Source organism: Microcaecilia unicolor, chromosome 10 (assembly GCF_901765095.1).
Source record: "Microcaecilia unicolor chromosome 10, aMicUni1.1, whole genome shotgun sequence".
In the NCBI taxonomy this organism is placed as follows: domain Eukaryota; kingdom Metazoa; phylum Chordata; class Amphibia; order Gymnophiona; family Siphonopidae; genus Microcaecilia; species Microcaecilia unicolor.
The window spans coordinates 106,335,149-106,358,457 of record NC_044040.1 but is presented as its reverse complement, the minus strand read 5'-3'; the positions used below and the strand labels follow the sequence as shown (position 1 = coordinate 106,358,457).

Genomic DNA, 23,309 nt, shown 5'->3' with positions numbered 1-23,309 from the left:
GTACCTCTCTAGTGTGTCCCGATGTTACATTTACCCAGTTTATATTTGGATAATTGAAGTCACCCATTATTATCACATTGCCCATTTTGTTTGCGTCTCTGATTTTTTAAAATCATTTCTGCGTCTACCTTCTCATCCTGGCGAGGCGGATGGTTGTACAATCCTATCACCGTCCTTTTCCCTTTTATACATGGAATTTCAACCCACAATGATTCAAGGGTGTGATTTGTGTCCTGCTGAATTTGTAATCTATCTGAGTCAAGGCTCTCGTTAATATACAATGCTACCCCTCCACCAGTCCGGTCCACCCTATCAGTACGATATACTTTGTACTCCCCCCCCCCCCCCCCCCCCCCCCCCCGTATGACAGTGTCCCACTGGTTATCCTCCTTCCACCAGGTCTCAGTAATGCCTATTATATCCAATTTTTCATTAACTGCAATATATTCCAACTCTCCCATCTTATTTCTTAGACTCCTAGCATTTACATATAGACATTTGAAAGTATGTTTGTTGTTCCTATTTGCATGATGCTTAGTACTGGACACTACTGATTTGCCATCTTTTGTCTGATCTTTAGTTGTATTTAAGGGCACCTGGCCTACCATGGTCTGTTGTGCAACCTCACTATCCAGAAACCCTATCTTCCCTGTTTGTGAGGTATCTTTGCAAGATACCTTATCCCGAACCATGCGCTTTTGAGCGACTGTCGGCTTTCCCCCAATTTCTAGTTTAAAAGCTGCTCTATCTCCTTTTTAAATGCTGACGCCTGGTCCCACCCTGGTTAAGGTGGAGCCCATCCTTACGGAATAGGCTCCCCCTTCCCCAGAATGTTGCCCAGTTCCTAACAAATCTAAAACCCTCCTCCCTGCACCATCGTCTCATCCACGCATTGAGACAGATGTTAGAGGATTGGTTGGTGGCACGCAAGAGCATAAGATTATGCACATTGCAGATGATGTTCTTTTGACGTTAACATTACCTGTGGCACCCTTAGACGAGTTACAGAGATTATCACACAATATGGACATGTACTGTATCTGACTTTAAGGTCAACATGAATAAATCGGAAATCCTCAATATCACAATCCCAGATCCGCTAGTAAATAGTTTGAAGAGTAGATTTTCTTTCCCATGGACTCATAAGTCTATTAGATATTTATGGGTTAATTTCACTGCTACTTTAGAGGGTCTATACTCCACTAATCCCCCCCCCCCCAAGCTTCGGGATCTGTTTGAGGCGCTGGATAGGTGGGAGGGTCTCACGATATCCTGGATGGGTCGCATTCAGGCAATAAAGATTATGCTTTTACCCAAGCTGAGCCTGCAAATAGATGGGAAAATGTGGGATACAAATGCAATAAAAGAAAAATAAATCTTTTTTGAGCCCTTCCCCTTCTGATTTCTCGGAGTTAATCGTAAAATGTTTGCATTTATTTGGTGTAAGCATCCACCATGGGTGGGGAGATATATATTGTTTCAGCCAATTTCCTAGGGGGGAATGGGAGTTCCTAATATACTATCAGGCGGCTCAATTGTGAATTCTAGCACACTGGATCCCAGGTACCACCAAAAAAGTGGCTTCCTTGGGAACGAGCTTGGGTAGGTTCCTTTCTGCTGTGGGCTACTTGTGGTTACCAAAAGTTGATCTGTTAGCTATACCTTGGAGGGTACCTACTGGTGTCTGTCATCCTCTGACCATGTGACCCATGATCTGGAGGAAATTCTTCTCGGATCATGTAGACAGAAATACAGGTGCCACTGATTTGGTGTTCAAAAGATGGGCCTCCAAAGGATTTTGTATTTGGGGTAGTTCTGGGAAGAGGGGGAATTTGTATCTTTTGAGGATCTCCAGGAGGAATATGGATTGGAGGGGAGGGAGCTCTTCCACTATAGACAGGTATGGGATTTTATACAATGTAAGGTTTAGAGATATCTTGGTCTGGCAGAAACTGCATTGGAACAGGCCATATAGGGAAGGGGAAGTGTAGTCCACTTTGTCGTTCTCCTCTAACCCCCAGCAGAGCTACATATCTAAATGGGGTTTGCAGACCACCTTTCCTCCTGAGACATGGGATAAAGGATTTAAATACCTGTTTAAGCCTTCAGTAGCTAGTAACTTCTCAGAACATGGTTTCAAAATTTTTTATCGTTGGTATTATACTCTTGAGAGGTTGAGAAAAATGTACCCTCAGGTGTCTGATTTATGTTGGAGGAATTGTAGGGAAAAGGGCACATTCTTTCATATCTGATGGAGTCGTTCTCAGGTTCAAACATCAGTTTTGGACGTTATACAGCAGGTCTTACAAAAGCCTTATCCTAGACATGCAGAATGTTGCCTGTTGCATTTTAAGACAGGGGATGTTATTATCGAACAACATAAGCTGCCTACAAATTTCTTTTTTTATAGCAGCTAAGCTGGCTTTGGCCCATAACTGGAGACAAAAGTCTCTGCTTTCTATGTCCCATATTATTCAGAAAGTGGACTTCCTCTTTCAAATGTTCAAATAGACTGCCTAGTTGAGACACTGAAGTTTGCAGTCCTTTTTAAAAATCTGGCAAATCTATGAGCAATGGCAGTCTTCGTACGGTTGGGGTGCCCTGACTTCCCGGGGGAGGGTTTGGGAGGGGTGTTTAGGAAGGGTTGGTGGGTGCACTTTGTTTGTAATGCTTAATGTGTTCTATTGATGCAGTTGTGTATATTTTCTTTCATGCAATAAAAACTTTCAAACAAAAAAAATCGTGCCTTCTTTTTCACTGCTCCTTATTTCTGGAATTCGCTCCCTCCATATCCATGCAGAATCTTCCTTTAAAGTTTTTAAACCTGTGCTAATGGCTTGGCTTTTTTCTCAGGTCTATGAATCTGTATAGTGTGTTCCCTTTGAGAACTGGACTCTGAGTATATACGATTGTTTTTAGGTACTTGTTGATATTGTTTTGTTTGCTCCCTAATTTCCTCTTGTTCTATGATTTTGTAGTAATCTTGTTTTTTTTTACTAGGAAGTTTTATCTTTCCTATCCATATTGTAGTTCTTTTCTTTTTAACCTCTTTGTTTTAATTAATTAATTATTGTAAACTGCTGAAACCTGCTTGCTAGCATTAGCAGTGTATCAAATCTTAATAAACTATAAATTATAAGTTCTGCCCTGGCACTATCCGGACAGTCCAGCAGCAGTTAGTGCTGATTTCAGTTAGGCCACCACAAGTGGTTTAACTGGGCAGAAGCCTCTCTTGCCCAGTTAAATCACTTTGAATATTGGGCAGCTCATTTCCAGATTCTCTCTCAACGTGGAGGCGCATAATCGAACGGCGGCGGCCATCTCTAAGGCCGGCACCGTAAAGAGGTTTCACGAACCGTATTATCGAAACAAGATGGCCGGCCATCTTTCGTTTTGATAATACGGTTGGGGCCGGCCAAATGTCAGAGATGGCCAGGTTTGAGATGGCCGGCATTGGTTTTCGCCGATAATGGAAACCGATGCTGGCCATCTTAAACCCGGCCAAATCCAAGGCATTTGGTCATGGAAGGAGCCAGCATTTGTAGTGCAGAATCGAGTAGAAAGCATTCCTGCAGGTTTGTTGCTGCAAGGGCGTTTTGGCCCTTTAAATTTTTAGGAGAGTCCTGTTTCCTTAATTTTTTCCTCTCAGCTGATAGGTAGCTGGGGTCGACGTTCTCTTAAATGTTGGGCGCCATTTTGGGTGATGGCTGTGTCGGGGAAAATTCTGACAGCCACACAAAGGTAGTTTTTACTAGCTTGCTACCGGTTTTGCTCTATGCTAGAAGTTTGCCGTCTGTCTGTTTCCACTTGTTGTGCTTTTTGTACATCTGTGTTGCAGGGCTTTACTGGCGATTGAGGGCTCAGCTCCGGATGAAGCAATGTGAAGAAACAGAAGCTATCTGTTGAGCACTCCTTCCGGATAACGCCATTGCCCAGATAGGCATAGGCGCCCGGTATAAGAGGCTTGGGGAGGCTAAGCCTCCCCTGCTGCAGCAGGATGGATCAGCTGTGGAGTCCCGCTGCTCTGGGGGGTTTAAATTGTTGATTTACCTCCATCTTCACAGCAGGAGCTGCAGTGAAAGCCTTGTGTAACCAGTTGTAGAAATTGGTTTATGGTTTAATTTGTTTGCCTTACTGCTGGGAGAGCAGAGGGGGTTGGCTGGAGGTGTCCTGGGTTGTCAGGGAGATATTTAACAAGGATGACTTCGTGACCTGCACATGAGAGTTCATACCAAAGAGACTTGCACTGACACCTGAGGACAGATAGCAGCAGAATCGGATACTGAGCCAGCATGATCAGAAAAAGTCACCAGACAACAAAGGTAGAAAAGATCATTTTATTTTCATTATAGTGTTTGGAATATGTCCACTTTGAGAATCAGGTGCTCAACTTTAAAAGTTTATATTTATTTACTTATTTATGGCATTTTATCCCACATTAAACATGAATTAGGGTGTTTTGTGGCTCTACATGAGAATTGTGATGATATGATCCCTTGTTTCATATTGTTGACGGTCTGCATTTTTCCGTATGGGTGGTATATTGGTGTATTAGGTTCTGCCCAGTGTAATATTTATGGTACAGTAAGGTTATGAGTGGTTTTTGCACAAAGTTGTGCATAGTGTTTTGCAGTTGAGCAATTGTGGTTAGAATATGCTTTGAGGAACCACTTTATTCTTTGACATATGATACATATCTAATATCTAAATTTAATAAAAGGTATTAATTGTGACTTTTATTTTTATTTTTTTTTCTGTGTGTTATCAGACAATTATGGATTTAAGCTCCAGCTCTGGCCCCACCCCTAACCCCGCCCCCTTTAGCCTCCCCAAACAATTAGGCCACCGACCCGCCTATGCAGATAGGTGTATTCCTGTTAACGTTTTGTGACAATACAGCATGAAAATACTAAGAAATAGCTCTGAGATGTTATTATGGAGGTTTTTTAAGACTAATGAGGAATCTGTATCATAGTCTCTAACAAAAGTATCTTTTGAGGTCTATGTGAAAGTATAATAAAGAAATTTGAATAATGGGGAACAAGTAATAAAGGTGGAGGAATGTGGTAACAGGTAAGAAGAAGAATTATGAAATAAAATACAGGCCAGGATAATGTCTGAAACTGTAAGTGACAGGAAAATACAAAGAGAGGGAGTGGAAAACATGAAAAAGGATCTGAGGAAGCTAGAAGAATGGTCTAAGGTTTGGCAATTAAAATTCAATGTGAAGAAATGCAAAGTGATGCACTTAGGGAATAGAAATCCACGGGAGACGTATGTGTTAGGCGGGGAGAGTCTGATAGGTACGGACGGGGAGAGGGATCTTGGGGTGATAGTATCTGAGGATTTGAAGGCGACGAAACAGTGTGACAAGGCGGTGGCCGTAGCTAGAAGGTTGTTAGGCTGTATAGGGAGAGGTGTGACCAGCAGAAGAAAGGGGGTGTTGATGCCCCTGTATAAGTCATTGGTGAGGCCCCACCTGGAGTATTGTGTTCAGTTTTGGAGGCCTTATCTTGCTAAGGATGTAAAAAGAATTGAAACGGTGCAAAGAAAAGCTATGAGAATGGTATGGGATTTGCGTTACAAGACGTATGAGGAGAGACTTGCTGAACTAAACATGTATACCCTGGAGGAAAGGAGAAACAGGGGTGATATGATACAGATGTTCAAATAGTTGAAAGGTATTACTCCGCAAATGAACCTTTTCCAGAGATGTGAAGGCGGTAGAGCGAGAGGACATGAAATGAGATTGAAGGGGGGCAGACTCAAGAAAAATGTCAGGAAGTATTTTTTCACGGAGAGAGTAATGGATGCTTGGAGAACTCTTTTTATTGAAAAAAAACTAAAAACAAATTACACACATGAAAAAACAACCAACCCTCCCCTCACATCCCCCATCAACATCCTACCTATACACAAGCAACCTACCTATATACAAACCCCCCTCCCCCCACATGATAATACATTACATTTATCTACCAAATACCCCAGAGTCCCCAAAACCCCTGCAAACAGCCAACTGAAAGCCCCTCATGGTGGTTTTAGCCTGACATGCTTCCACCACCTTGCGGATTTCTCCACCCCTTCTCCACCCTTTCCCACTTTGCCGCTTCCTGCACCACCCTCACCACATCCCAGCTGACGTTTTCCGCTGACCGGACGTCCTGGTGCAGGGAGACCCACACCGCGCTATCCAGAGGCAGTATCGGAGTATCACTGATATCAGAAAGCGTGTCTCCGGATCCAAGCGCCCTACTTTTACAGATGGACCGTACACCCAGTCCGCATAGGTGTACCGACGGAAACTGGGGATCTGCAACAGAGAGGAAACCCGGTCAGAAACTTGGACCGAAAATGGGCATTTCTGCAGGAAATGCTCCATTGTTTCCTCGACCCCAGCACATTCCCCCCTTGGACATCCCCTGTCCTGCACTTTCCGATCTTTCAAGTTGGCTCTCACATACAGTTTACCATGAAAGGACAGCCACGCAATGTCTGTGTATTTCACAGGGATCCGGTCAGATGTAATCAACCGCAACCCCTGCTTTAACACTGGGTCTGGCGCATCCCGCAGCGCTAGGGGCGCTGAAAACATCTGTGATCGAACCCTCTCCATCCAAACCCCCCGCTGTCCTTCTTTCACCTCTGCCACTGACACCCCCCACACCCTCACCAGCTTCACCAGGGTCTTGCAATAGCCTACCCTCCCTAGGGCACCCTTCCGCAGAGCTACTACCCTTCCCCCTTGCTGCCATAGGTCCTAGTACCTGCTCCACCATTGCAGAACACTCCGTGCCCACCACGGGGGCTCCTGCCCAACCGCCCTGCCCAAATTAAACTGCAGGAACAGCGCACTAAAGAACAGGACCGGGTTTACCATTCCCACCCCACCCTCCTTCCTGGGCAGATATGTAACATTACGCTTCACTGGGTTCATCCTGTTTCCCCAGAGCAACTGGAAAAACACGCTATATAGGGCTGTATAGCGGCTTTCCGGCAACAAGCAGATGTAGCTAACAAATAAAAACAAGGGAATTAGATGAGTCTTTATCAACTGGACCCGCTCCCCCATCGACATTCTCCACCCCTTCCATCTGTCTACCCGTGCCCTGGCTTCTTGGAGACACTTATCCCAGTTGTATAACCTATAATCCCCCTGGTCAAAATAAATTCCCAGAACCCTGAGCCGCTCCCCTGGTGCTGGAAACTGACCACCCAACTCAAATTGGTGCCCTTGATCTTCCCCAACCCACAGGCTATTCGATTTTTGAAAATTGACCCTCGATGCTGTGACCTGCGAGTAATCCTGGATCAGCTCCTGCAGTCTTCCTCCCTCCCTTTGGTCCGCCACCCACACTGTGACGTCGTCTGCATATGCCACGACCCTCAGCTGACTACCTTCCCCTACCTCCACACCTTGCAGTCCCTGCGCCCCTCCCTTCTCCACCCGTCTTATAAAAGGGTCGATGGCATATGCATACAACAGCGGGCTCAGCGGACACCCTTGCCGCACCCCTGCCCCCACCGTAAACCCCTTCCCCCTCCGATCGGTGTTGAGCAGCGCTATCGGCCACCAATTGGCCAGCAGCGACGAGTCCTTCCCTTTGCTCAACAAAATCAGAGCTGCTTCTGTCAGGGACCTGGGGAGGGAACCCTCCGAACGAGCTGCCTCCCATACCTTCAACAAGATCGGCCCCAGTTGCGCCTTAAAGGCCTGATAAAACTCGGTCGGCAGCCCGTCCGGCCCCGGCGAGGTCTTCTTGTGGAGTGCCTCAATGGCTTCTTCCACCTCCTGCACAGTCCATGGTTGCAAAAGGCCCTGGAGCTGGGGTCCCCAATCCCCTATCCCTGGGGTCCCTTCCACATAGCTCTCCATCTGCTCTTTATCTATCTGCTGGGCCGAGAGGAATGCTTCAAAGTAATCCCCTACTACACCTAAAATCCCCTCCTTGGAATCCTGAAGGATCCCTTGTGTGTCGCGCACTCCCTCAACCACCCTATGGTCCTTCCTCTCCCTACAACAGGCGAAAGGATCCGGGCTAACCATCTTCCCGAAATCTCGTTCATACACCAATGAGGTGTAACGATTGTACTGCACCTTTTCCAGGAGCTCTTGGAGTTCCCTTATTTCCACCTCACTCCCCCCCTGAGAAATTAATCTATCCCTCTTCTGTTTCACCGCCAGACCCAGCTTCGTCCTTTCCCTACCCTCCCTTCTCGCCTGCCTCAAAAAAACCCCCGTGTGCGTCTTTTCACCGTGTCCCACCACCCACCAATCGATGAAAATGCTCCTTGTACTGTAACCTGGTCGTCCAAAAACCCAAGAAATTCCTCCCGCACCTGCCTGTTACTTAACCACTTTAAGTTCAGCCTCCATAACCCTCTCCCTGGCCTCTGTGCTCCCGCTCCCCCCCACCTGAAGGAGAACCATATGGTGGTCCGAAAAGTCCACATCCACAATCTTTGGGCCCCCCAGACCAACCCCTTTCCTCACCAAGAAGCGATCTGTTCTGCTCTTGCACTGTCCTCTAAAGAATGTGAACCCCTCCTGCCCCTCACAAAACTCCACATGTGCGTCAACCAACCCCGCCTCCCGCATAATCCTCGCCAGTCTCACCCCATCATAGCTCACCTGCATTGACCGTCCCCCACTATCCATTTTCCTCAATATAGTGTTGAAATCCCCACCCCAGACTACCTGGCGTGAGGTGAACAGGTAGGGCCGAATTTTCCCAAAAAGGAGTACCCTTTCCCTCTTACTCTGGGGCCCGTACACGTTGACCACCCTCAACGCTCTTCCCTCCCAAATCACATCTACCACGACATCTCCCCACCCCCAACTCCACCACCCTCTGGATATTCACCCGGTGCGTCTTAAACAAAATTCCCACTCCCCCATACCTGTCCCCCGCCAAACCCCCACACCGAGGGTCCCCACCTCCAGGCCCGTCTCGCCCGCCTGATCTTTTCCAGAGACGTCAGCCGGGTTTCCTGTATCAGGAAACAATCCGCCCGGACCCGCGCAAACCTGTCATACGCCAAGCATTGCGCCTTTGGGGAGGAGATACTGGACACATTAAGGGTAGCAAATGTTAATACAAGTCCCGCCATTCTCATGGAGAGTAACCGAGCTGCTCAACACCTCCTATACTCTGTACCCGAACCTCCTGATGTTCCCCCTTCGCACCCTGAGACAGGTCCTCTTCCGTGCGGCCATCGTCCTCCCCCACCCGATCCCCTCCCCCCCCCACCAGTCCCACCTGTACCTCCCCCTCCCCTCCCCCTTTCTTCTTTCCTTTCTTCTTCTTTGTGCTATCCAATCCCACTCCCTTACCCCTCACCCTCCCTTTCCCCCTTCCCCCAACCTCACCCCCTAACTCCTCCTCTAGGTCCTCCCTGTCCTCCAAAACCTCCTCCAATTCCACTCTGTCCCCCCACTCATACACTTGGGCCCTCGCCCCCTGCACAACCCCCTCGGCCTTCCTCTTACTCCCCTTCCCTCTCCCATCCCTTCCACACTCCCCTCCCCCTGCCTCCTCTCTCCCCCTCCCTCTTCCCTACTGCCCTGAACCTCCCCTCCCTTCTTCCGACTCCCTGTACTTCCCACCTGAACCTCTTCATATTTCCTTTTGCCTTCTGCTGTCCCCCCTGCCTCTGCTCCCTCCTCCATCAACTCCACCCTCATCCCCTCCATCTGTTCGCCCTCCTCACCCTCAGCCCCCCCATCCTCCTCTCCTAACACCTGATATCTATTCCCCCCCTCGCCCCCTGCTGCGGCACCTCCCCGCCTACCGCCCGTGTCCCCCCTTTCTAGACTTCCTCCTCCTCTGTGGAACTCGCACCCAATCCCCCTCCTGCTCCTCCCCTGACGCTCCTTCCTGCCTCCCCTCCCCTTCTCCTACCAGCTCCTCCCTGCCCAGCACCACCTGCCCTGCCCCCTCCTCTTCCCCTACCACCCCGCCATACCCCTTCCTCCACATGTCCCACTCATTATGGGACGCCCGAGGGCAATTCCGGAATGCATGCCCCAGCCCTCCACAGAGATTGCACCGAATCGAGGTACAATCCTCCGTGGAGTGCTGGGTGTCCCCACATCTCCCACACTGTTACCACAGGGCAGGACATGCTAAAATGTCGAAATGAACCACACCTAAAGCACTGTCGTGGCTGTCCTTTGTAAAAACACAGTATCCTGTCATGGCCGATGAAAGCTGCCGAGGGGATGTGCTGAACGACATAGCCGTCCTGTTTTAATTTTACCTGGGCTCCCCAACCTCCTGCCCAAACCCTACTCGGATCCGGTAGCTTAGTAAGTGGTGACTTCAGCTCCGCATACCGCTGGAGCCAGTAAGCCAGATCTGCCCCTGAGATAGACTCATTCCGCACAAGTAGGGTAACCTGCACCAGGTCCGGCTTGCTGATCGGAATCACCCTGAAGTCCTGCCACTCCCCCTTCCCCCTTACTCCCTCATACCGTTCCCACAAGATTTCCATCCCCCTCTGGGTCATAAAGCTTACATCATATTCGGGGATGTTGATGGGGTGTATACAAGCGTAAATGTCCTCAGGTATGAACCCCATCCCCATCACCTGTTTCAAGACCTTTTCCCAGGACGGCATTGCTCCGTCCCCTATCCATTTAAGCTGAACCACATTGCGTCTTTTTGGTAACTGCCCACCCCCTTTCCCCATTCCCCCAAAACCCCTGCCTGTCCCTTCATACCCCGCAGGTCCTCCCCCCTCCCTCCTCCCTGGACCACTGCAGCAAAGGACACAGACCCTTGCCCCCTTCGCCCCCCTACCCCTGAGCTGGTGCCAGCCCTACCCTCCAACTCTGCCCCCCTCCCTTGCTGCCCCTCAGCCTTACTTTCTTCCCTACTCCCCCCCACCTCCTGCCCCCCCGTACCCAAAATGATGTCATCTCCCCCCTCCCGCTGCCCTTCCCCCCTGCCCCCCCCCCTTCCTTTTACTCTGGGGCCTCCCTGCCCCTCAGGAACCATACCCCCTCTTCCCTGATGCTGCTGGTCCACCGACATACCTCCATCCCCTGCTGCCCAGACACCTGAGTCCCCTGCATCAAGCAAATCTACACCAAAAGAACCTTCCCACTGCAAACCTTCAGCAGCCCCAGAATCCCGCAACAAACCCCCTTCAGCCTGCCCTCCCTCCGGCTGAACCAAGTCTGGTACAGCATTACCGGCAGTCCTTGCGGCCATTACTTGCTGCGGGGCTGGCGCTGCAAGAATCTCCTGTCTGCCCCTTCTTTCTCACAGCCTTCTGGGTGCCTTGACTCCTTTCTCTCTGATGGCTCTGCTCCGGTCCCGTTGTCGAACCCGTGCAAACTCCCTCCTCCTGCGCCCCAATTGGGCAAACCTGCCCTCTCATCTGCTGTGAGTGGGCAGAGCTTCCTCGAACCCGGAAGTTCCATGTATCGTCTCTCCGCTCCTTGCTGAAAATTAGCCTCTGTCCCCCTTAGCGCTACAGCCTTCTGGCTCGCCTCCAATGTTCCACCGGCTGTCTGTGATGTCCCTTGCAGTTGCGAACTGCCCTCTGCACACTGTGAATCAGCCGTCTCTCGATCAGGTATGACGTCCTGCCCCTTCGATCCTCGTGGGCGGACCTGCTGCGCTAGTAATGGCACTGCGCTCGTAGGTTGCCGACCTCCCCGAAACCGACGCCTCCAGTGGAAAAAGGACCACCTGTGGCTGCAAACCGCTTGTCCTTGCTTGCAGCCCACTGCTCCATTCCGGGTACAACCGCCTCTTTCTTCTGCATCGGCTCAACCAGAACTGCATTAGACAACAGGCTCTCCCCTGTAGTGCCTGACCCTGTGTCTAGTATCTGGAATGATTGTCTCTGAAACTCTCTCGCTTCTGTATTTTCCTCCACAGGTCTCTGTGTCTGAGAAGTCTGATCCAGACCAGCCCTGACGTCCCTGAGCTCTGCTGTCTCTGGAAGAGGACCGGGCTGGCTTGCCAGGTACTGCATATACTTTAATGTGGCTTGTGTACCGCTCCCGGTCAGTTCTGGCACCGAAGAATGCAGGGACCCAGGAACTGAAACCTCTGTCTTCTTCCCTCTCTGTTCTGCTGTAGGGTCTGATCGTTTACTTCCCTGGCCTCCAGCGAGAGAACCAGAAGCCATTCTTTCCTTGTTTACATAAATCTCGCGCAAAGGGTTCCCAGGGCCTTTTTTTAAAACCCCAAGCAGCTGTTCTTTCTTCCCAAGCATTTTTTTTAGACGTGTTTCTTCCTTTTCATATAGGTTCTTGTGTGTTGCTGGAGCTACTTTAATCATGGTTTTAGCCATCTTGATACGTTTACCCAGATCCACTACCTCTTTCTCCACGGCCTTGATTCTCCTAACCACTTTGATCAAACCACTAGCCGGGTCCTCTGGGTCCTGGATTCTCTCCCAAAAATCTTCCTCTTCCGAGGACTCGCTGTCCTCACTGACTGTCTCCTCAGATTCAGGCTGACTCTCCTGACAGGTATCCATCTCCTCCACCTTCTCTCTGCCCGGCAAACTCCCTTCTTGGGCCTTCACCAGCTCTCCCCCCCTCTCACCTTCTGGATGTTGTAGGCCAGTGAGGGGGGTACCGGACTGGCTTCCGCCCTCGGGCTGCTGTTCTCTCCGGTCTACCGGGCTCCTCTCCCTCCTCTCTGCGGCTTTAACAGGAGGCCCCATATCCTGGGCCTTGCCTGAGGACCGCTCCCCAGGGACCTTCCTCATTTCTGGGGAAGGGGCTAGGCCTCACTCCCTTCCCCCTGGAAGCCTGCAGAGCCTCTGGCAACACTTCCTCCTCCTTCCAAGCCTCAACAGCAACTTCCTTGGAATGCCCTCCCGCGGGAGGTGGTGGAAATGAACAGTGGAAATGAACAGTGGAACAGTAACGGAATTCAAACATGCGTGGGATAAGCATAAAGGAATCCTGTGCAGAAGGAATGGATCCTCAGGAGCTTAGTCAAGATCGGGAGGCGGGGTTGGTGGTTGGGAGGTGGGGATAGTGCTGGGCAGACTTATACGGTCTGTGCCAGAGCCGGTGGTGGGAGGCGGGACTTGTGGTTGGGAGGCAGGGATAGTGCTGGGCAGACTTATACGGTCTGTGCCAGAGCTGGTGGTGGGAGGCGGGGCTGGTGGTTGGGAGGCGGGGATAGTGCTGGGCAGACTTATACGGTCTGTGCCAGAGCCGATTGGTTGGGAAGCGGGGCTGGTGGTTGGGAGGCGGGGATAGTGCTGGGCAGACTTATATGGTCTGTGCCCTGAAGTGCACAGGTACAAATCAAAGTAGGGTATACACAAAAAGCAGCACATATGAGTTGTCTTGTTGGGCAGACTGGATGGACCGTGCAGGTCTTTTTCTGCCGTCATCTACTATGTTACTATGTAAAGAGAGAGATATAGTAGGGTGGTAAAGTTAGAGGAGAATTGGAAGAAAAAGGAGGCCGACAAGAAATATTGCATAGTAGGTATATTTTCATCAGTAAAAAAAATGCAGTTTCTTGCTAGTGTCAGTCAACTCATAGTCATAACCCCAGTAGACATTCTTGGGTGTGCTCTGATTATTAATTACTGGAAAGCAAATAGCTGCTGGTTGATAAGAATTACATCAAAAAATCTATTATGTGTTCTGCATCATACTGCAGGAAAGCAAACAGCAGGAATAGAAATGGAACAAGTAGTGTGCTCAACTTATTGCATTTTAGAGTACAACAGGCATAGCACTCTTCTATTTAACTTATATCCAAGGAAGAAAGCAAGGGGTTGTAGTCATTTCCTTGCTTATACACACTCATGCCCTGATGATCAGAAGCAAATGCGGATGCTAGAGCCAATAGCACCGTACTAGTGCCCGCATTTGCTCTTTCCTGATGATCAGAGCCGGCGAGCACATGTAACAACATGACAGTTTTGAATACGAGTATGCAAATGCATGCTAAACAGGGCATTACCTTTTCCTTCCCAATACTCAATGGGCAGCGTGCCAAACATTGGTTCTGCTCCCACAGCAAACCGTATGCCAGCTCAGAACTGGTGTTAGGGATTGTGGAGCATTGGGGAGGAATGGGGAGCCCTGTCCAGCATGCATTTGCATGCTTGTAGGCTCCCCAACAGCAATCAAGACCCTGGTGGCCTAGTGCCTCCAAGCCCCAATACCCTCCCTGGGACAGCGACATGGGAGGGCAGGAGGTCTGGCAGACCTCCAATCCTCGGACCCCTCCCTGACATGAGAGCCCAGGGGGCTGGAGGTCTGGTGGATCTCCAGGCCCCCTAACACCCAAAAAAGAATCCCTAGTGGCCCAAGTGGACTGCCAGACCAGCTCCCATCCTCCCTGGTGGTCTATTGGAGTCCTCCTTCTCCCCTGATGGAGGCGGGAATAGCACACTCCCTCCTCATCCAGCACCGCCTTCAAAATTGCAGTGCCCTGCTCAGTGCATCCATATGGTAGGGAATTCCTGCCCAACACATCCTAGGATGCACTGGGCAGGGTAGGTCATTGCCATTTTGAAGGCGGTGCTGGATAAGGAGGGAGTGTCCTACTCCCTCTTCAATTGGAGAGGTACAGGGGGAGGGCTCCGCTAGACCACTAGGGAGCATAAGGGTTGGGGTTGCAGCCCACTTGGGCCACCAGGTATTCTTTTTTGGGTGTCTGCTAGACAAATGCCCCAACTATATGATGAAAAACCAGCCAGACTGGTTCATCGAAAGCCTCACCAACCACATCACATACATGCTAACAAAAGGCAAATTCCCAGATGAAATCGTACTTACACCAATCCCAAAGAACACAACTAACAAGATCAGCGATCTCACAAATTACAGACCAGTGACCTCAAAACCACTACTGACCAAAACGATGGAGGGTCTAGTAGCACAACAACTAATGGAATATATGACAACATTCTGAATCCTCCAAAATTCCCAATCAGGATTCAGTCTACAACACAGCACTGAAACGGTCGTAACCACTCTGATAACAAAGTTCAGAAGCTTAACAAGTCAAGGTCAGAACATACTATTATTACAATTCGATATGTCAAGTGCATTCGATCTAGTAGATCACGCAACACTAATGACTCGGCTCGATTACATGGGAGTCAGAGGTGCAGTGGCCGCATGGTTCAATCTCTTCCTAAAGACCAGATCCTACATTGTGAAGATGTCCAACCAGATATCAACCTCTTGGAACTTCAAGTGGGGGTACCACAGGGTTCTTTAATATTGCCAACATTGTTCAACGTAATGATGGCTCCACTTGAAAAAAAAATTTGAAACTATGGGCTTTAACCCATTCATATACACATATGACATCTCTATTTACATACCATTTAACAAAAGTATCACAGAAATACTGGACAAAGTTAAAATAGGACTGGACCTTATGGAAAACTGGACAGCAACATTCAAACTCAAATAGGGACAAAACCAAATTCCTAGTTCTATAAAACCCACACAACCCCACATCTCACCAAAACTTCACAATCAACCATCAAACATATCAAATCGAAACATAGCTAAAAATACTGGGAATTAGTCTTGATAAACACCTATCAATGGACAGTCAAATATCAGCAGTAACAAGAAAATGCTTCAGAACACTATCCACCTTATAATCGAAAGAGAAAAACGCCCATATTCCGACCTAAATCGTGAGATGGACATCTTTCTCTCGCGGGCGCCCAAATCGGTATAATCGAAAGCTGATTTTGGGCGTCTTCAACTGCACTCCATCGCAGGAACAAATAAAGTTGACGGGGGCGTGTCAGAGGCGTGGCGAAGGCGGAACTGGGGGCGTGGTTATCGGCTGAGGAGAGATGGGCGTCTTTAGCTGATAATCGAAAAAAAGGTGTTTTTACAGCGATTTTGGGTCACTTTTTTGGACCCTTTTTTTCACGAACAAGTCCCCAAAAAGTGCCCCAACTGACCAGATGACCACTGGAGGGAATTGGGGATCATCTGCCCTGACTCCCCCAGTGGTAACTAACCCCCTCTCACCAAAAAAAACCCCACTTTACAAACTTTTTTTGCCAGCCTGTATGCCAGCCTCAAATTCCGTACCCACCTCCATGACAGCAGAATGTGTTCTATCCTGTGACAGCCTTTCCCTGGTTCTGATGTGAGTCTCGGGTGAGTGTGACACCTTTTCTGTTAAGGGCACTGCAGAGTCACATCAGCAATGCATTGTGGTGGGCTCCGTGATTCCACTAGCTTGTGTTAAATGCTCACGATGTTGGTAGTTGGTAGGCTATATTCCCATGGTGCTTTTCCCTCTGCTTACTGGGTCAGAGTATGCCCTGTTTTGTTTCCGGTAGTCCATGAGGTAGTGGCCATTTTTGTAAGCCAGTTTTAGATCCTGTTCATGTGTTAGCCACATTATAGCACTTAGTTCTTACCTTGAATGTTGCTGAAAGAGGGCATTGTACACCATTCTGCCAGCTCGGACCTACTGCGAGACTCGTTGCCAGTGGGGCACAACCTCTGATCTGCAGTTAACTGTGAGTAAACGTGCTTATTCAAATAAAGGACGTTTTCAGTGAGATTAGTCTTCAGGTGTCAACTGGTGTGTCAAGGTTATAGAGCAGCAACAAGCCCTGTCCCTGGAACACTTTTAGTGGGTACTGCAGTGCACTTCAGGCAGGCAGACCCAGGCCCATCCCCCCCCCCCCCCCACCTGTAACACTTGTGGTGGTAAATGGGAGGCCTCTGAAACCCACTGTATCCACATGTAGTTGCCCCTTTCACCCCTAAGAGCTATTAATTGGAATATGTCAGCTTTTGAAAAATGTGCATCTGTGATATTTTCAAAGTAAGTTTCAATTTTTCTAGAATTGCTGCATGCTGAGTCTGACTTCTTGAGGTAACTTTCCAGTTCAGTATTTTGCTTTCATATCTGTTGTGTCATGTGTTTTTCATGTGTGATCAAGATGCAGTATTCTGCTAGCGTGTAGTATTTGCAGCCCTTTTTGTTTTGTTTTGTTTCCCTAGGTTGTGTACTGGTGTTTTAGAACTAGGTGTAATTATAGTGCTGCCATAGGCAGTCGGTAGCCCAACTGTTTGGGGAGGCTAAAGGGGGTGGGGTTAGGGGTGGGGCCAGGGGTGGAGCTTAAATCCATAGTTGACTGATAACACACAGAAAAAATAAATAAATAAAAGTCACAATACCTTTTATTAAATTTAGATATTAGATATGTATCATATGTCAAAGAATAAAGTGGTTGCTCAAAGCATATTCTAAGCACAATCGCTCAACTGCAAAACACTATGCACAACTTTGTGCAAAAACACACTCAGAACCTTACTGTACCATAAATATTACACTGGGCAGAACCTAATACATCAATATACCACCCATATGGAAAATGCAGACCGTCAACAATATGAAACAAGGGATCATATCATAGCAATTCTCATGTAGTGCCACAAAACACCCTAATTAATGTGGGATAAAATGCCATAAATAAGTAAATAAATATAAACTTTTAATCTTGAGCACCTGATTCTCAAAGTGGACATATTCCAAACGCTATAATGAAAATAAAATGATCTTTTCTGCCTTTGTTGTCTGGTGACTTTTTCTGATCATGCTGGTCTAGTATCCGATTCTGCTGCTATCTGTCCTCAGTGCGGGTCAGGAAGTCATCCTTGTTAAATATCTCCCTGGCAACCCAGGACACCTCCAGCCAACCCCCCCCCCCCCCTCCCAGCAGTAAGGTAAACAAACCATAAACCAATTTCTACAACTGGTTATACAAGGCTAGAGGGCTTTCACTGCAGCTCCTGCTGTGAGGATGGAGGTAAATCAACAATTTAAACCCCTCAGAGCACAGCAGGGGAGGCTTAGCCTCTCCAAGCCTCTTATACCGGGCGCCTATGAGTGCTGCCTTTCCATGCATAAGGTTGTAGCTCATCCTGTCCTTGGAATTAGTGCTGTTATGGTTTGGTAAGGTTATGAGTGTGTTTTTGCACAAGTTTGTGTATAGTGTTTTGCAGTGGAGAGATTGTGTGTTGGCCTTACTGAGGTGGAACCAAAACATTAGAAAGGGTGTAGAGCCGAAATCATGACACACTACCTCTTGAAGGATCTACATATGGTCGTTAATAAAAGAAGCTCACCCTAAAAGGGTGTTTGTTTTGTGGCTCTACATGAGAATTGTGATATTATGATCCCTTGTTTCATATTGTTGACGGTCTGCATTTTCCGTATGGTGGTATATTCGTGTATTAGGGTCTGCCCAGTATAATATTTATGGTACAGTAAGGTTCTAAGTGTGTTTTTGCACAAAGTTGTGCATAGTGTTTTGCAGTTAAGCGATTGTGGTTAGTATATGCTTTGAGCAACCACTTTCTTCTGTGACATATGACACATATCTAATATCAAAATTTAATAAAAGGTATTGTGAATATTTTATTTTTACTTATTTTTTTTCTGTGTGTTGTCAGACAATTATGGATGTAAGCTCCACCCCTGACCCCACCCCTAACCCCGCCCCCTTTAGCCTCCCCAAACAATTGGGCCACCGACCACCTATGGCTAGAACTACTTATCCAGGTACCTATGATATTCGAACTGAATGTTAGGACAGAATTTTTTCAGTCCTAACATTGTTAGTACCATTACCCGGTTAGAGTACTCACAGCTAACCTTGTAACTCCCAGCTATACCCAAGCTCTGCCCCCAGATACTACTACTACTACTACTTAACATTTCTAGAGCGCTACTAGGGTTACGCAGCGCTGTACAGTTTAACAAAGAAGGACAGTCCCTGCTCAAAGAGCTTACAATCTAAAGAATGAAATGTCAAGTTGTGGCAGTCTAGATTTCCTGAGAAGAGGTATGGTGGTTAGATGCCGAAGGCGACATTGAAGAGGTGGGCTTTGAGCAAGGATTTGAAGATGGGCAGGGAGGGGGCCTGGCGTATGGGCTCTGAGATCACTGGCGTATGGGCGTATGAGATCACTGAGTCTCCCCCCCCCCCCCGAAGCCATGCTGCTGACTTCTGCATTAAAAGGCAGGGCAAGGAGGAGAGGAGCAGCTCAGGCACTGTATTTATTTGGCTGGTGGGGCTTCAGCACCCCCACCAGCCATTTAAAGGGGAACTGGAGGGGGCCCGAGCCCAAAATGGCAAGGCCCCCTCCCTCCCCCCCTCCCAAGGCTATGCCACTGATTTGTCACATTAAGACATTTAAATGCATTATGCTTTAAAAACAACTGCCTGCAAGTCTCTGAGAATTCAGAGATAGAAGAGGTAGATTATGCCAGGGTTTCTGATGCCCCCCCAGATCTCACTGTAAAAAAAGTTTCATCCTGGAACAGCATAGCAACAACCTCGTCTCTCTCCTTACCAGGATTTGCATAACATAGGCATTAGCATTTTGCCCATGGTGGATGCTGGCACCTTCTGTGCTTACTTCATATTTGGGCAGCCCTGCTAAGTGCTAGTATTCTATACATTTACTCATGCAAGAAATGCACAAATACGTGCACCTAGATTATAGAATTGTGCTTCACATGTAACTTGAATGAAAAGCACTTATTTTCTTCACAGTGAAAGTCATTTTGGGGGGTTGCAGATCAGGGGCAGGAAGAGTGAACAATCTTTGTATTGACCGATACAGACTTATTTTTCTCCTTCCAGTGCTCCTGTCCATTGTTTGCTGAACTGCACTCACATTGTAAGGAAAGATATCATCATCATCATATCATCTCTTATAGTACATCTTTTTATTTTCCAAACATAGGATTCAAAGTGGTTTATTTCAGAATCTCTATAAGTTTATTTCTGATGCTTGGAATGCCCTCCCACGGGAGGTGGTGGAGATGAAAACGGTAACGGAATTCAAACATGCGTGGGATAAACATAAAGGAATCCTGTTCAGAAGAAATGGATCCTCAGGAGCTTAGCCGAGATTGGATAACAGAGCCGGTAGTGAGAGGCGGGGCTGGTGGTTGGGAGGTGGGGATAGTGCTGGGCAGACTTATACGGTCTGTGCCAGAGCCGATGGTGGGGGGCGGGGATAGTGCTGGGCAGACTTGTACGGTCTGTGCCCTGAAAAAGACAGGTACAAATCAAGGTAAGGTATACACAAAAAAGTGGCACATTTCTTGGGCAGACTGGATGGACCGTGCAGGTCTTTTTCTGCCGTCATCTACTATGTTACTATGTTACCCCATTAATCGTGGTGTTCAAGGATCAGCATTGCTGTTTAATTTGTAGATAACCTCTTTGGGTGTAATATTTCAGAATTTGGGGATATCTTTCATCAGAATTATGCTGACAATATTCAGTTTTTTTTGCCTATTACGGAGAATGAATAAGGTATGGTGGAATTATTAACTAAATATCTGGATATGATTACAAATTGGACGCACTAGCATAAACTGTCATTAAATCTTTCAAAGACTGAAATCATGTATGTTGGTAGGCAATTGAATCCTTTCTTGCCTTCAATTTTGAAGTATCAAAGAATGGATTTTAAGGTGAAAATTTTCTTCATAATTTGGGAGTATTACTAGACAGTAGCTTATCTATGCAGAATCAATTTGATCAAGTGTCATTTAAATTTTTAATTTTGATTCAATAACAGATTTATTCTATAATTCCAAAATATTTTTTGAATGCTTTGTCTGTATACCAACCACAGCAGGCCTTATGGTCAGAAACTGCTAAGCAATTGTGTGTTCCCTCTGGTCATTTGGCTGATACCCCTTAATCGAGCCTTTTCTGTTGCAGGGGTGATCCTATGGAATAATTTGCCTGAATATTTGAGACTCTGCTCTAATAGGCAACGATTTAAGGAATATCTGAAGACACATTTTTTTTTAAATGTTTTGGTGATAATTGATCTTAGATTTGTAATAAGCAGTTTTCCAAAGATTGTAGTGCAATGTTAGATATTTTCTGAAGTATATCCTTTTATGTTTTCTGTTTTATTGATTTTATGTATGTTTTTATTGTAACCCGCTTTGGGCTAAAGTAGGATATAAATATGAAAATAAGTAAATAAAATACAATAAAAAATAAGAAAGGAATGCTAAAGGTGGTTTTTGCAGACAAACACACAGAAACCGTCTTGAAAATGGTTTGAGCCCTCAGCATGTAAAAGTGTAATATAAGATAACGTTTAAATAGAGCAGATAGCATATGATGACAAAAAAAATGATGCTTATAAAAACTAGGATCCAGAAAAGATGGGTTTGCACAAAACAAGCTAATTATCACATGGGTAAGTTTCAAATAACTCACATAATTTACGTGACTTCAAAGGATAACCACATGGGTAATTTCCATTTCAAAAATTTACAAATAATATATTCTTTAAAACAGCCTGTCTTTTGTATAAGAGCCAAAAGAGGGAAAACATGCATAATAATGCAAGCAAAAGAATACATGTTATGCATTCTGCACAAACTTTTAGCCACACTTGATGAGGACAATTTTAAATCATGTCAATTTGCCTAAGTGAATACCTTTAGGTAAAATATTTTTATCAAAATTTCCAGAGAAAATTATAGCAGCACAATGAAACAAAAATCCAAACAACATATAATATACAACAAGCAATACAATATTTGGATGTTTATATATACACACTAAAAATCTAGGATTTTTATAAGATGACATACCATCCCTATATATCGGTGAATCAAAACTTCTGCAATAGAGCCCAATCAGATCATATTTCCTCACAGCATTTACCCTCTCAGCTGTTCATCTTTTTGCAGTTAGACATTCCATCATTATAATCGAAACTAGATACTTGTTTCCAGCATTTTAGGATTTTTTTGTTACATTTGTACCCCGCGCTTTCCCACTCATGGCAGGCTCAATGCGGCTTACATGGGGCAATGGAGGGTTAAGAGACTTATGTTGAGGGCTATACTTATTGACAAATTAAAGTAGCTGTTCCTGGTAATCATTAAGGTTGGTTGTCTGTCCTAAGGATTTCAGTACAAGAATACTGTATGTTAGAAGTTCAGAGATATGGAATACACTCTTCCTCAGACACACTAATACCATACCTGTCCCCAAATATTCTGGACATGAACACAATAGAGTGTGAGAAAGTTCCCTTTTCCTTTTCACAAGACCAGCATTTATCATTCCGCTTTGTGCTAAGTATCTTTAAAAAATTACCCTCTAAATATTTTAACAGACAGTAATGAAAATTTTATAGAAATTTTTAATATTTCACTTGCTTATTTTAGAAGTAGCAATATGACCCATTCAGATTCCATATTTTCACTATGTTTGTAACTAAAAATATACTTTGGAAAATGGATTTTGATTACAATTTCCCCACCTAATGTTCACTCAGCTGACAAGCTGATTACACCCATGGATCCCTATCTTTCTAAAACCTATTGAGCTGTGTTAGCTGACTACACCCATGGATCCCTATCTTTCTAAAACCTATTGAGATGTTGTTCTGTGTCATTCCTCTTACCTGGTAACCCCAGGATGGTGAAATAAGGTCGACATTCTGTGAACCCAGAGCTCTGCCGGACACAGCTCCTCCAGAGACCCTGGTACTGAAAGACGGCAGTGACAGGATTATCGTACAAGTCTTGGGTACTCCACATATCCAGTGCAGTAGCTATGATTATTCCAGCACTGCCTAAAGCAGCAACAACAAAACCCATCACTTGGCATATTGTCACTGACATGGTTTCTTCTTGCTTACCAATAGCCTTGTGCTAACTTCAGCTTATTCTAATGGTAAAATAGGCACCTCTGTGACTGAACTAAAGGGCAATGGCTCTTATCACCAGCTCTCCATTGACTCCCACTGTTTGTTCAGTGTGTTTTCACAAGATACTGTACTTGAGTTTCACCCTCAGTTTCGTTGGGTCATAGTTACGACCTATCCTTCCCCATCCTTTTTAAAGAGCTGTATTAACATCTCTTCATCACATGTTAACAAACTGTAATATCAAAAATATCACTGACTCACTTGTGCAAGATAATTAGTTTCTACCTCATTGTTTTATTGTTTGATTTCATTATCCCATCTAATCATCTGTTGGTGGCAGATTATGATGCCAAAACAATTGCTTTAGGACATCAGTGTATGAAATCAGATAATTCCATTTGCCCATATGGAATGTTTTGAGGTGGGTCAGAGGAGTGTTGATTTTTCTCTTTCTGTACTCTGAACACAGAGCCTTTTGTAAAATACATTTAAAGATGTGCAGGAGTGCACATGTATTTGCTGACATATAGAACTGGAGCATCCATTTTAGAAATCTGTAAATGAAGAAAAAGAACGGCTTCACTTGGGGCTTTACATGTGTAAGCGCCATCTACAC

The 23,309-nt window shown here is 46.4% G+C and overlaps 1 protein-coding gene across 2 annotated transcripts in view; it reads right to left on the bottom strand.

Moving 5' to 3' along the window:
- CLDN18 (claudin 18) overlaps positions 1–23,309 on the bottom strand; it is a 355,113-nt gene that overhangs the window by 241,986 nt on the left and 89,818 nt on the right. Inside the window, exon 1 of one of the 2 annotated variants that reach the window (XM_030217053.1) lies at positions 22,448–22,751. The exons of the other annotated variant lie outside the window; for it this stretch is intronic. Within the exon in view, the coding sequence (XP_030072913.1) occupies positions 22,448–22,667 (220 nt within the window). The 5' untranslated portion in view covers positions 22,668–22,751. Of the gene's footprint in view, positions 1–22,447; positions 22,752–23,309 lie in introns of those variants that run through there. 2 annotated transcript variants of the gene reach the window in all.